The sequence below is a fragment of the Symphodus melops genome, assembly GCF_947650265.1.
Source record: "Symphodus melops genome assembly, chromosome: 11".
NCBI classification, from domain to species: domain Eukaryota; kingdom Metazoa; phylum Chordata; class Actinopteri; order Labriformes; family Labridae; genus Symphodus; species Symphodus melops.
Genome location: NC_136701.1, coordinates 12,045,790 through 12,060,385, shown reverse-complemented (window position 1 = coordinate 12,060,385; position 14,596 = coordinate 12,045,790). Strand labels below are relative to the sequence as shown.

The window sequence follows — 14,596 nt, the reverse complement described above, 5'->3', positions numbered from 1 at the left end:
CAAAATGCACTGCACCGCAGGCCCATCCCACTGAAGCTAGAGTTTACAAATGTGGTCATTTCCTCAACTGATTCTGAGATTTCCTCCAAAGGGCATTGACATCTTAGAAATTCCTGGCTGCAAACACTCAATGTCTATGTTAATAGTCAAACAGTGAGCGCACCAACACCAACAGTCCGCCCCAGCTCGAGCCAGCCCGGTCTCCTGGTCCTCACTGCCACCAACAGGCAGCAGCCGCCTCCTGTTTTTCCATCAACCTCAACTGCTTGTAGCTATATCGTGGCTTGTAGAGACAGCTATGAAGATCCGATTCAAGCACAAGACCTTCAAACTTGCCTTTATTTTTCATTAATGATGATTGATTTCATCAAATTGAAACTTTTTTCACCCTAGTCTGTTCTTCTCAGCTTTCTCCACAGAGACTGTTAGCATAGCTTTCTCGCAAGGTGGCGGACATTGTGTTTAGATTCTGTCAGTGAGGTACCAACCTCGAAAACATGAGGAACTAGCGATGTAGTTCACCCCCTCTAACCGAAGAAGCCTCTAATGACGAAAAATGATTTATTTTTTGCGTCATCAGAGGCTCCTTGTCAGACATGAAATACAGAGCGTTCCTGTTTCAAAAAATACTACAAGGTTTTTAATGATAAAAAGCTTAATGCAAAGGGTTAAAGTATCCCTTTAATAGGAGAGAGAGAGTAATCTTTTAGTCCCACAAAGAGTAAAATACATTAAAAAAAATACATCAAAATCATAAAAAATCTCATGATTACTCAGAGAACATGACACAGTACACAGTAAATGAACATGAAACCATCCCTAAACTGCCTCCTGACTAATGGAAGCCCAGTTTGATCAACACTAAGCAAGTCAGTCGAATTTAAAGACAAAAACACAACACTTTGAAATTGTTTGTATTACACTTACATATTGCACTAAATTACATTATACCATATACAAAGTATCAAATCAAATAATTTATATTTGTAGGCCTACTGTATCAAAGCACAGCCTATGTGGTTGTAGAGGTAATACTCCAAAGTGCTTTGTCTCCGATCTGATATCAGAGACTGAGCTCCTCTTTGAACACATCTTATGGTATAATTTATACAACAGACTTCAGAACCAATGCCAGATCAGACCAAGACCAGGAGGCATGTACTGAGAAGAGGGGAATAGCCTAGGCTGGGTGCATATTTTGTGTTTTTAATATGTGCAAATGTATCCTTTTACAACAATTGGACTATTGTAAATCAGAAGACGATCAGCAACAGCTCATACTTGTTCTAAGAGTGCATCTTATCAGTTCATCATAATGTTAAAATGTGCATAATCAACTCTCCATGTGTCCACCAGGAGGAGCTCTCACCAGACAATAGCAGCCTCAAATAGCTTTCCCATGGCAACCACAGCCAGCAACCTTCCATGCTGATAAAGATGAGGCCAGACTAGAGCCTAAAAAAAGTATGAGAAGGGCTGGAGCCACGTCACTGCTCTGAACAATACAATGCCCAGTCTTTGACATACGTCATTCTCTAATGTTCTCACTAAAAATACACTTCTGCTCTTTGGACCTTGTGTTTTGTTAAGATTTTCTCAATTATGGTGGTTTCTATACTTCACAACCTTTTCTATTTAAGAGTGATTTTCATTTGACATGTCTTACTTCACATAAATTACCTGTACATTAATGGTGACATACAGTTTTTATTACTAAAAGCCAAGGGACAGGGGTTGCAAATTAGCTACGGCAAGAAACCTTTATGCATGGCATCTACTTTGTATTTTTCATCTGAAGCATGGGTCCTCTACATTAGACAAGATGACATGTTTACATTTTCATACGAGGTAAGGCAAGTTTTTCAAAAAGTACATAAGAGCATGTGAAGATTCATTGTGTAACACGAAGAGAACAAACAAGCTTACCACCTTAGCTTATATATGTGTTTATAGTCAACAAATTATAAGTATATCACCAAAGGTAATGTAGGTCAAATGTAGTCTTTAACAGGCTTTTCATATATTTTGCATGTTATTAATGTTGCCGATCTTTTATAAAACTAACTGAGAGAACATAATTGTACATTTTAATAAAATAGTCTATGTGGCTATTATTAAATACAGAAAGTGTCCCCTATGTGGAAGCAAACTCAAATTGGAGTTTCTCATAGTAACACTTGGTCAGAAGCTGTTAGACCACAACAACATTTCAGACCTGACCTCAGTGAGTGTCCAAATTCAAAGACAACCAAATGAAAATCAGATAAAAGATTGTGGGCCAACCAGTGTAAAAAAGCTTGATGAATCAGCCCACAAAAGTAACATGTGAACTGTAAGGGCATTATATACACATAGGGTTTGTCTTAAACACTCTTTGCAGACCAGTCAATCCATAAAATTAATTACAGTAAGCTTTTTCTCAAGATACAAATGTTGGCCTGAATTAATTTTTTTCTGATTTGATATTCATTTATTGATGGTTTTGAGGGCAATACTGTAGAATCAAACCATTTCACGCCAGGGGAAAATGTTTAAACCACAAAGTCAATTCTTTATAAAAACACAGCTGCTGATTAATTAAGGACATTTTGCACTAGAGTTAAGTCTATAGTCATTCTTTTCCCATTACTAATAATATATTTCAAACAGCAACTTCTTTGGCACTACATCATCCATGTATTCAAAGCTTAACAATCTAGCCTCCCCTCTGCCTACAAATTTATGATCCTTTGGTTAATGCAATGACGGCCCTCTGTATATTTACATTAACCAAGCTGCTTGGCATCTTTATGAGGCCAATGAAGAAGAATACACACACTATCTAAATTTCATTAAGTGTTACAATTTACAAGCCAAGCCAAGGGTAGCAGGAGAAGCTTTGCACACCTTATTTCCATGCATCATTCACAGAGACATATTGTATCCACTCATAAAGATCTTAAATAGAGAGGTTTGTTTGAGACTTTTTGGTTGAATTTAAGAAATAAAACAATAAATAAATAAGGATATCGTACACAACTGCACCAAAACTAAGACACTGATAGTGTCCACTATCTTTATTTAATCAGGGCACTTTACATTTTAAAAACCGGTCATTTAAGAACCACTCTTGTAGAACACAGTCACCATGATTGATACGTCTGAAATTATAGGTCAAGATTATGAATAAAACAAGAAGGGCAAATACCTGATGAAATGACATGAACTTCATGGTAATGTGAAGTCTGAAACTGTTTCTTTATGCATTACATTAACACCCACTGGACTGAATAAGGTGTTTTGCCTCCAATGCCAGGATTTTCCCAGATGCAATCACAACGAATCTATGAATAGATTCTCATTGGGACAGGTTTGAGGATAAGAAGTCGTAGTACGTTTGAGTCTCCTGTCAAAGGGATTTGTGAGCATTATTCAGATATATAAATCGCTTTGATTTGTGTCTGCTGTGACAAGCATTATTTATACATTTATTTTATTGCCTAATGTTTTTATTTTCTTTTTTTATCTCTTGCTTTGTTCGTTTATGTTTACTGGACCTACACACTGGAGTCTGCCGATGTAATGGTGCACAGGCCTGTTACTATGCTGACATTCAACCGCTGTTATACTTGTGCCAACTAAAATCTACTGTATTGGAACTGATAGAAAAAAAGGAAAATGAAAGAATGTGACCACATGCTAATCAACAAACGATCAACACATCTGATGAATTAATGATTTTAAAGTTTGAAGTGCAAATCAGGATACAGTCACAGAAAATAAACACTGTTGCATTAAATACATAACTTCAACAGACATGTTAGATGTTGTAAAAACAAATGAGACTTTAGTGCAAATGGAATTAAACCTCTATGGCGTAATGATCTCGGACTGATTAAAAACATAAGTAGCAATTTAAGAATAAGGCTTAAAGGTCCTCTATGTAACTTTCAAAAATGATGTGTTTGTAGCAATACCGTAGGGCCGTCAGTAAACTGATGCTCGCTCTCCCTCACATGCTCGTCATACGTGCTCGTGCAGCATCAACATCACCCCTGAAACACTGAATGTATTGTCATACATTGCGCAGGAGGTGCGAGTCCTCTGTGGCACTGGTCAGTGTGTGTGCCACTCATGCCATTGTTGCGCACCAGAAGCTGGTCAGCGCTGTCTGATCAGACATAAATGCCATGGCAACAGGTACTGAAGTTGGGGTTACAAGCAGTGGTGAGGCCCCCATTCAAGCGTCCCACAGCGCAGCAGCAGATGAGAGGGATGTCGAGTGAAGAGACGAGCGCACTCGGGAGAAGCACTCCGGAGTGCAAGAGGGAAATAGGACGACATAAGTGTCAATGTTGAAATTCTTTACAATGTGGAGGCTGCGAATGTTCAGTTATAGTTTAATCATGGCGTTTCTTTTAAAATATTATTGAAGCAAGATAAATAATAAATGCATACATTTATTTTTCATCATTTAAACATGTTAACACGTCTTTCATTGTGCCTATGTCTCCTCCTAACTGCAGCCTGCAGTGCGTAACACTGAGGCTCTTGGATTAGCACGTTCCTTTCAAAAGGTGTTAAATTCAGACACCGTCACAACCACCGCAATTTTTGCCTGGCTTGGTAAATCGCAATGCATGTACTAACTTAACTTCTTCACATTTTCTCCTCCCAGTATTTTGCACGCTGGGGCAGAAACGCCTCATGTTGCCTATTCATTAAGGCAAACGTACTATTTGGACAATAAGAGTTCTTTTGCTCATATGAAAGACGCAATCTTCACTGCACACTGTTAGTAGATCAGATAGAACATTTTTTGCTGGTGGTATCAAGTTTGCACACGTTTTAATGCACACAGACGTTTAGTAAATCAGGCCCTAAGTGTGTGGAAGGCGGTTGCTGGCTGTGCAGGTGAAGACCGGGAGAGTGTGATGAGTTTGTAGTTTGTACTGTTGATTTCTGTAAGTGGAGCGGAGTAAGGAGGACGTTGTAAAACTACACTTCCTGGATCTTTGGTGGAAATCAGACCAGATTTCCTTTTTTATACAGGCAACACAGATAAACAGTGAAAACCTACTTTTTCAAATCAGTTAAACGTTTGCTTATGAGTGGGTGATAAAAAACATTTTACTTAAGTGTGAAGAGTTACACATATATGTAACTTGTAGCTATATGTCTATCACTTGAGCATTAGGTAGCTCGTCTGGCTGCCATGCGGTATCACTATAAACGCAGTGTTTTTGAAAGCTACATATAGCCCCTTTAAATTTGATGGAAGTGAAGGGCACAGTGTTCTCATTACTACACAGAAGGTTAAACAAGGCACAGAGGTGAAGGGTTCTTCATGTCTAAGATCAGGCCTGCAGACCGAAGCCACGTGCAGCGCTGAGGACGTCGTCTCTGGTCAGGTAGCATCCACAGAGCTGCCTCACGCCAGTGAAAGTCTCCCTCCCATGCATGACGCGCCAGTTGTCTATGAAAAGGACCTTAAGAAGACAAGAGAGGGTAAAATCCTCAGATTGCGTTTGTAAGTCTTGGTTGCCTTTTATTTTGAGCTGTAGTTGAATGAAACATTTATAAGAGCATTTCGTATTCCTCTTACCTTTCCTGGAGTCAGTTTGACCCACAGCTCGTTCTCTGGCTGCCTCAGCTCTGTTGTCAGCTCTCTGTGAGCCACATACCATTTCTGAACAAGGTCATGAGGGATTGTATTGAGTGCTGATCGGTCAGAGTTGTTGTATCTGTTGTAAAGAAATGTTCAAGATGAAAAATGTCATCATTCCTATTTTTATTACACAGTATTTGATTTATCATTTTAAAAACACAGACAATAATTAACAAATAATTCTATTTAAAAAATGATTTCACTCGTATGAGTTTAAAAAATATACATATATAGCTTGTATAGCTTGCCTTTTTAAAGCCACAAAACACATTTTGAGTTATCCGTAGCCAAGAACATGACATTTCAAATGTCAGATAACAATGACTTTGTACCATAAAGTGAACTGACCATATTTTCAGTATAGGATTGTACTGCTGTGTTCCAGGCAATTTTTGTATTTCTAGTTTCACTAATGAAATTATTAGCAACCAGTAAGACAGCAGACAGTGAATACCAGGACCATTGTATTTTAAAGTCAAAGCATATTCCACAAACCCAATAATTACTTTTAGAAAAAAAATACTAATGATAGCATTCAACCAATTCCTAGCTAACATTACTGTTTAAGAATGTTGCAATTTAAAGGCACAACTAAAAAGTTTATAGTAATGCTAGCTAGTTTAAAGTTAATTTAGCTTGCTAACAGTCATGTATGCTAGTAATTGGTTGGATGTAAACTTTAGCATTCTGCCCATTATTACATTTAAATGCAATAATCCACTTTTTTTTCCAAGTTAATGTATTAGTAGCTGTAGTTAGTAGCATTTGGGTCATAGCAGATTGTTGTTTAAGCTTCAAATAGTCTTCAGTGTTCCTCTGGATATTCTCTCCAAGTCCTGAGTTTGCCGCTAAAGTGAGAAACTGTGAAACAATAGTAATTGTTCAATTCCTTTCATGTATACCTAAGAAAGACCTGGATAAGCACTACAATAAGACCACATTTGAGTTCTTCACTCTAAGCGTTACATCAGGAAAGTGATTGTCATGCGAATATGCTGGATGGAATCCACAAAAAGGGAATCATTTCATTTAGAAGTGTAAAAATGTAAAACTGAAAATCATATCTAACTAAGGAGACAATAACATGCAAATTAAAGGAAACACTCAGTGAATGCAAAATCTGATAATTCTCTACTACACACAAATCTATAGAAAACAACATTTATGTGTGTCATACCTGACCAGGTACAATTCATTGTTCCATGGATAGACGTTTAGCAAAGGGCCAATTCCAATCATGTGGTTTTTATGGCTGCCGGTTTGTTCCACGTACTCATGGGGGATGGGCAACTTTGAGAGCAGCTCAAAGTTTTCTGGAGACCTCTGCCGTAATCTTTCAGCAGCATGAAACCCATCAACAAGGAGGGTCCTTCCCCCTGTCGCTGCATGTTTGATACAGTGGAAAACCTGGATTCTGAAGCAACAATAATAGAATCAAATTACATGTGTAAATCTTTTACATGATCGTTTTCAAATAAATAATAAAAAAAAACTTTAAAAATTTTTTTTCATTGGGTTTTATCAAAGGTTTGTCAAGGTTTTATAGTTTTTTATAGTTATTTCGTGTGGAATTTTAACCTTTATTGGATAGGACAGTTGTAAAGAGGGATAGAAAATGTTTAAAGGAGGGAGAGGGGGATGGCATGCAGCAAAAGGCAGAGGGGGATGGTGATGATAGCCTTCGTACATGGGGCACGGCACGCTACATACAGTAACTGCTAGGCTATTGGCATCCCCTGTAGAAGTTATCTTAAAAAGGCTTTACTAACATAATGCAGTCAATCTCTCCTGCACCTACCCACATGGCTCATGAAAATATGAGGTGTCAGTATGGCGGTCCAAGGCCAGAGTGCTGTAGGCGGTGTCTCCTCTGGAAAAATCAGCAGTGAAACTCCACATTCCTCCGTATGTAGTCTCCCTTGTGAACAGGAACACAAGGAGATTAGGAAATGGTGGACATAATAAATACTGTATGCATGTACAGTAAATATAAATAGCTGATGCAGAAAGGTTTCATGGGAGTATTGGCCAAAAATAACCACTTAGTACCTGATAATGCTAACCCTCTTGGTAACAGCCTCTGTGGCTTCAATTGTAGGTGGGACACCTTCTACAAAAGCGAACCCATACAGAAGATAGTTTTGGAGAAACATCTTCAATTCGTCATCGCAGCTCATGATCTTGTCCCACTTGGCAGCAGGTACATTTGCTTTATCATAGATGTCTGCATTCCATAGGATGCGAGGCTGGACAGACTTCTTCTTCTTTGCCTCATAGCTGTTCTCAGCGAGCCAGCTCAAGCTGTACTTTGTCACATGACCATCAGGCCCTGGGACACAGAAATGGAAAAAAAATAGCTCCATAAAAAACAACACATCAAATGCTATGCATGGTTTGACTGTCGTATGAATGTATGACATGGTCTCTATCATAATATAGCTGGGATATTGTTTGAAAAGCATCGCTTGAAATGAAAAAATACGCATTGTAGTTTTAAAGTAGAAATGGATTTCCCTAAAACAATAGAAAATAACTCACATTTCTTTAAAAATGTTTTTTCTAAGTGTTCACATTTGACTTCTTTTTTTTCTTCACTACAGAATAATTGTGTCCATACGACATGTTTCCATGTCTCATATTGGAATGCCCTAAAAATAATCCAAAAAATTGACATGATAACAGATTATAGGTTCTGAATGTCATTTTCGATAAATTGTCCAGCCCCAATGGACATGACAAATTATTGTACAGGAATAGCAAGTCTTGTTGCTGGGCAGAGTGGGTTAACAGTGACTGATGGTGGTTCTGTGCTTGATGAGAACTTGAAGGCAACAAACAAAATGCAAGTCAGGGACAGTCAGGGAAACTGAAGTTTAATATTGGCCTGCAGCTTCCTTCTGCATCACTGACATTGAGCATTTATCAAACCAAGCTAGAGAGGGCCGGTGTTCAACCTCACTCAGCTGACCTTGAGTATGAACCACAGACAAAGTGCCAGTGAAATTCTGCCCACAGGCGAGCGTGCATCATCAAATGTCTCGGGGCTGACGGGTGCCTATTTGTCAGTTTATGTAAGCTTCAGAGCCACTCTTGTGCACTTATGAATACACCATAACAATCCAGCATCCAATCAAAGCTCAAGAAGCCCACAGAGAGGCAGCAGTCCGTCTCTGAGTAGTGTAAACAGACGCCCACACACACACAAAGCGAAAGCCCAAAGTCTCCAAGCTGCCAGGCGCTGACACTGCTGTTGTATTAAAAACTCCTGAATCAGTGTGAAGCTCCTTATTTGATAAACTGATATTTTAAACTGTTTAATTATCTTTCTTATGCGAGACCTGACCAGAGAAATAAAATGAGCCATGGTGAGATGAAAAAGAGGCATGTAGCATGGCACTATAGAGAAACAATATTTTGTCATTTACTGTATGTTTATACAGTAAATTGCCTATGGTGTGCCACTAGGGGGCAACAGAAGACCCAGAAGCCCAGAAGACGACAGGCGTTTGCCTCCTAGTGGCAAGTCAATGGCACGAGTTACTGAATTTACACCACAAGCCGCTGACTTACGGCACATGTTGCTGCTTACTAAGTGGCAGGCCACATGTCGCTTTTTGATCTGGGTGCTGCTTGATAAAAGATTAGGGAACACAGGTCAAGACAAAATATTAAACCAACTTCCTGAAGTGGCCATTTGAGGCTGGTTAAAAGAATAATGTCCTATCAGGTCCCATATCAATATGCCAAACTCAACAAGCTGTAAAAAGGTTCACAGCCTGGTACACAAAAACTTCGGTCTTTATAGTTTATTAATATTTCATGACAACAGTAATTGATAACAATTTGGTTATGACAACCATTTAAATTATATTTACTCCCAAAAACATGCATGATTCAGGCAACCTCCATTGTTAAAAATTAGGCTAATGCAGAAGTGCAAACAAAAGCCAAGGAAACCCAATTCAAATCACATTTAAAATGCATAATTTCGGGTGTGGCCGTTTTGTTTAAGAGACAGGTATATGTTAGCTGTTTGTCATTAGGCTAAAGGCCTGCCTTAGTTCCACGTCTTTCCCTGTTACAACTTGCAAGTTTGTTTGAGACAGCATTTCCGATATTGTTCTTCAGAAACCGATGGAAGTCTTTCCTGAGACAACGTCCTTCATGTTTTATACAGCCTATGGAAGTTACGGGCAAGGGACGCTCGCTCTTTGTGCAGCACCACCTATTGTGAGTGACCCCACCCACCCCTCACACAGCCTCTTCAGCCTCCTGCCATCAGGGAGACGGTACCGCAGCCTGCGGGCCGGCTCTACCAGACTGAGAAACAGCTTCTTCCACCAAGCTGTCAGGAAGCTGAACGCCCTCCCCTCTCTTCCCTCTCTTCCCTCCCCTCTGCCCCCATGAACACTGAACATTGGAACCTCCTCCTGTTTGAACATTGAAACAGAACCCTGGTCACTTATTGCACATTGCACGCATGCACAAGTTTCACTTTTCTTATAATCTTGTTTTATACTCCATTTTATTTAACTTTGCACTTTTTGCACATTTAGGTTAATTAATGTAAATATTATTTATCTTTTTTACCTTGTTTTATTTTATCTACCGTACCTTTTTTTATCTACATTGCACCGTGGGGAGGGGGGAAACGTAATTTCGATTTCACTGTATGTCTGAGATATTTTGGAATTGACAATAAAGAACCTTGAACCTACTGTAAGTCGCTAAACCTCTCAACTGTGTCTGTTTGTCATGCAAGTATCAGTCAAATACTACGACTTCCTTTGCAGTTTAATGTACAAGTTCTTTTTTAACATTTTGCAAAATATATTTGTGGCAGCAAGTGCATTGGGTTCAGGATTGTTGTTGGCTTTAAACAACATAGCCTAGCATTAATTTCTGCCACTATCTCTTTACATGGAGACGCTGGCAAGTACGCAACATTCAACTACATTACACAAGCTTAAGTAATTTCTTTAGTGTAATAAATAAGTAACTCTGGTATAGTCTTCCCAAATTGAATATTTTTGTTTGGTAAATGTAAATGAATAGCTCAGGTTAGCTTTTCAGCTAACCCACTGGCTCAAATCACTAAGCTTTGATAACATGCATTTGCCAGCTTTCAATCCTCTCCAGCTTCAGCTGCTCACACAAGTATGTTCACTTTTAGCCCAGAAATCCATCATGGGGATGGGCAAAATGCTAAAACTGATGTTTAAAAAGGTATTCAAGATACAAATGGGTAACATCTCGATGGCTACATCCTTTATTTATACTTTCTATGTCATAAGGCGGAACGCGTTGTGTAGATGTGAAAAGGAAACGCGTGTAAAAAACAAAACAGGTACACAACTGGCTGCTGCTGCTGCTGTGCACCCATTTATTTCTCTGACTCCAACAGGATACTAAATCCCACATGGCCTTTTATCCCTCTGTGTGTGCAGGAGCAGCCTGCTAAAGTAATGGAGACATAAGTAATGGGAGGCAGTTGCTGGTTGAATTACTTTCAACTCTGCCTCCTCAGGCCTCTCCAGGGAACAGCTCAGTGAGGCACTGGTTCGAGGTTTGCCTCTTGCGGGTTATTAGGCAGAAGATGAGGGTTAAAAACAGCAGTGGAAGATGTTATGGAGGAATTTTGGCTCTTTCCAAAACTGATTCTGAAAACCCTGATGTAGTTTGGCCTAGTTTATCATTACTGCAAGTATATAACAGCTCTAAACTAATGGATGTAATGTTGTTGCTTCTTTTGTCGTGCCTGGCTCAGTACACTCCTACAGTACACACACCAATCACATGATAAACTCTTGACTAGCAGCTCCTTCCTGATGAACTTTTTCTGCAGGTAAGTGTTAGAAACACTTGTTTTTAGGAGGAAACAGCTATTATTTTTTTTGCATTCTTAGATTACCATACATTTGTGATGATCCACCCATAAAAATATGGAAAGGGAAACACTGAATGCTAAAATTTTGCTAGCTTTTACGAAGGTGAGACTAGCACAGGGATGCTTGTTTTTGCGACCAAAGATGCATAAATAGCCACGACCTGAAATCTTTACTGGCAGACATCTCTTATAGTATTAAAGAGTTGAAGTATAGGCTACTGTTTAGAAAAAGACAAGATAAGTCAATTTTGGGGGATACTTAATTGTTTTAAAGGATGTTTGCACATACAACTAGCACATAAGTGCCATGGGCAAATCACAATATTTTCAAAAATTCCTTTATTCCCAATGCAAGTGGGGCACTGAACACCATGTCCCGATGATGTTTTGTATTGTAGCTGTCATTGCTGTCCTGCCTTTTGCCCCAAAGATGTCTGTGTGTAAGTGCTGTTGTTGTTATTGGTGTTCTGTTTGTTGTTGGGGTTTTTTTGTTTGTTTTTTTTGGAGGGGGGGGGGTTAATGAGACTAAAGACACATTTCCACAACGTGGACAATAAATGAAACTAACTAACTCACTAACTAACTAACATGCACATGAAGTAGGATTCCTATCATGATCTTAAATAGAAAATGCTCCACACCTGTGTAGCATAGGTGTGGGGCATTTGGATAAAGTAGAATATTCTCTTAATTATTAGCACATACTCAGTATAGAGCTCTTAATGTACATTACTGTCTTTGTTTTAGATGATGTGATGTTTCGCCAAAATAGGATATCATCAAGGATCATTTGATCATGTACATGCAGTGTTTACCCTACCATTATATTAGTGGGTCACCCTGCCTGCCCCCCACAGGTCAGATTCAAACCCAGGTCAACCACTTGGAGGACAACAGCCTCCACACATGGGGTGGCACACTAACCACTGCACCCTAAGTTGCTAAGTTAATTTTATTTCTTTAAATGTTCTACATAGCGCCAGATCACAACTAGAGTCATTTAAGAATACCTTTCCGATAAAACAGGACTGCCGTCATTAAAAGAAACCCATGAACACCAAGAATGTTTGTGTCGGTGTCCGTCAGCTCTCCCACACCAGGGCACACACATTGTAGGTGGGGACTTGTCTACTTCAGATCATGGTTGTTGAAACAGTTAAAGAGAACACTTGACAAAGGTCCAAAGGGACCAAAAGGTTGTGGGTTTTGTTTCTAATAAAATGTTGATGCTGAGCAAAAGCATGTGTGGGACTTTATCTTTTCAGGGAGATTCTTTGTTACTTATCAGCATTGTGTTCATGTGAAAGAAAGGGCCTGTCATTTTTTTCTCAGCTCTAATGCAGCCACAGACAAGCAGTCTTCTTCCATTATCTAAACACACCCACTAAACTGTGGTCATCTTCTCACATAAAACTTTATCACCGCTAAGATTAAAGTCCAAATTATCCTCGCCTATGGAGAGGTCCTCATGTAACCTGCTAACATATTGTAAAAGCCCTGTTTAATCATGTGCGCTGTTGTTCTCAAACTTTCACCTGCTCACCAAAATATTTGTAGATGTTTAAAAACAGTCTTCTGATAAAGACATTCTGTAAATAGCACTGGATGTCATAATTGACATCTAACATAGCGCATATAATCTCTCCGATACATTTCCTTTGAATTTACCAAAAGGTGATACATCTTCTTAAAGGGTTCTGACTAATGATATTGAATACTTGTATACTAAAAAACTAGTTATAACCAAAAAAAGTGACAAACATAAGTTTTCAGTCGAATCAAAGTTGTGTGTCAGAGGTGCATTTATGTGCTGTTAATGCAGGTCAGTTTAATGTGTAGACCGTTTTAGTCCAATATAATACACACCTCAGGATAAAAATACAACACACTAACCTGTCCCTCTACAGAGCGGCAGAGGATGACCAAACTCAACCTCAGAGTTTTCTGTGCATCCTGGGATTTTGATAAAACACATCTGGATATATATATATATGGCCTATATATGTGTGTGTGTGTGTGTGTATATATCAGATGATGTGTGTGTGTGTTAATATTAATATTCATAATTGCATACATGCAGACAGTAAGACATAGCCTAAGAGACCCCAGATCACCTTTAAAAAAACATTTTATTTAAACACACTTTGATAGAACTTTACATATGACTTACATGTGAGGATGAGATGACCATTCTCCACACTTGTCTTGTCGGGACGGATATTCAGATCTATGCTGGCAGTGTCCAGGTTTCTCTGGTTAGTCTTGGAGTTGTATGAAGTCTCAGAGCGGCAGTGATCCCGCAGCCACACGTAGTTTAAATGCATCCATGTCCCTCCGTTGTTGAGCTCTGGTGATTGAATAGGCAGGGGGGTTAATGAGGAGCTTAACGTCAACAAATGCGTAAAAGTGGAACTGAATGGACTAAAACTCACCAAGATGGTCTTCGCGTAATTGAACAGTTGCTGAGCGCGCGGCACACGCTCGTGTCTGCGTGATTTGTCTCCAGCTTCCACAAAGCACTTGACTCTGTTTCAGAGCAGCTCTCAATCTCTGGTGTACTGTTCCAAACATCCCGCCGTGAACACAATTTAAATCTAAAGGGACAAAAAGAATAGAATCCTCTTCTCCTCGATGATTCACTTGGGAGTCATAACTCAATCAAAAGTTCCGCAATCTTTTTCCAGCTGCACGCCCAATTTTACCCAAATGTAACCTCTAAGGATTAAATATTAGACACAATCCAGTCCTTTACATGGGTGAATCCTTTAATGAATACCCATAACAGAGAGCGTGAGGTGCAACCAGTGTACTTTTTTCTTCTATTACTTTCATTTGCGGTTGGAAGAGCGGCTTGCAAGCGTATTACCGCTACCTGTTGGACTGGCCTGTAATAACAGCTTGGTATAACCTGCGACATTATCGAACATATATCTTTTGTTATACTGCATTTCGGTCCTGTTCCCTGTTTACAATTCGCGACAGAATGGACATAATATTTCATTAAGAGTCTGTCAAACAGAGTGATCCATGATCTCCTTTTTAAAAGTGATTGGCCCTTTGCA

At 39.2% G+C, this 14,596-nt stretch overlaps 1 protein-coding gene across 1 annotated transcript; it reads right to left on the bottom strand.

The window, feature by feature from the left end:
• Window positions 1-3,703: 3,703 nt before the first annotated feature.
• Window positions 3,704-14,362, bottom strand: tmlhe (trimethyllysine hydroxylase, epsilon). Its single transcript, XM_079356497.1, has 7 exons — window positions 13,967-14,362; window positions 13,705-13,881; window positions 7,697-7,976; window positions 7,446-7,565; window positions 6,825-7,061; window positions 5,585-5,723; window positions 3,704-5,468 (listed from the first exon to the last, which is right to left on the bottom strand). Exons 1-7 carry the CDS (start codon window positions 14,103-14,105, stop codon window positions 5,337-5,339), a joined length of 1,224 nt encoding a protein of 407 aa, XP_079212623.1. The 5' UTR covers window positions 14,106-14,362; the 3' UTR covers window positions 3,704-5,336.
• Between the last annotated feature and the right edge of the window lie 234 nt (window positions 14,363-14,596).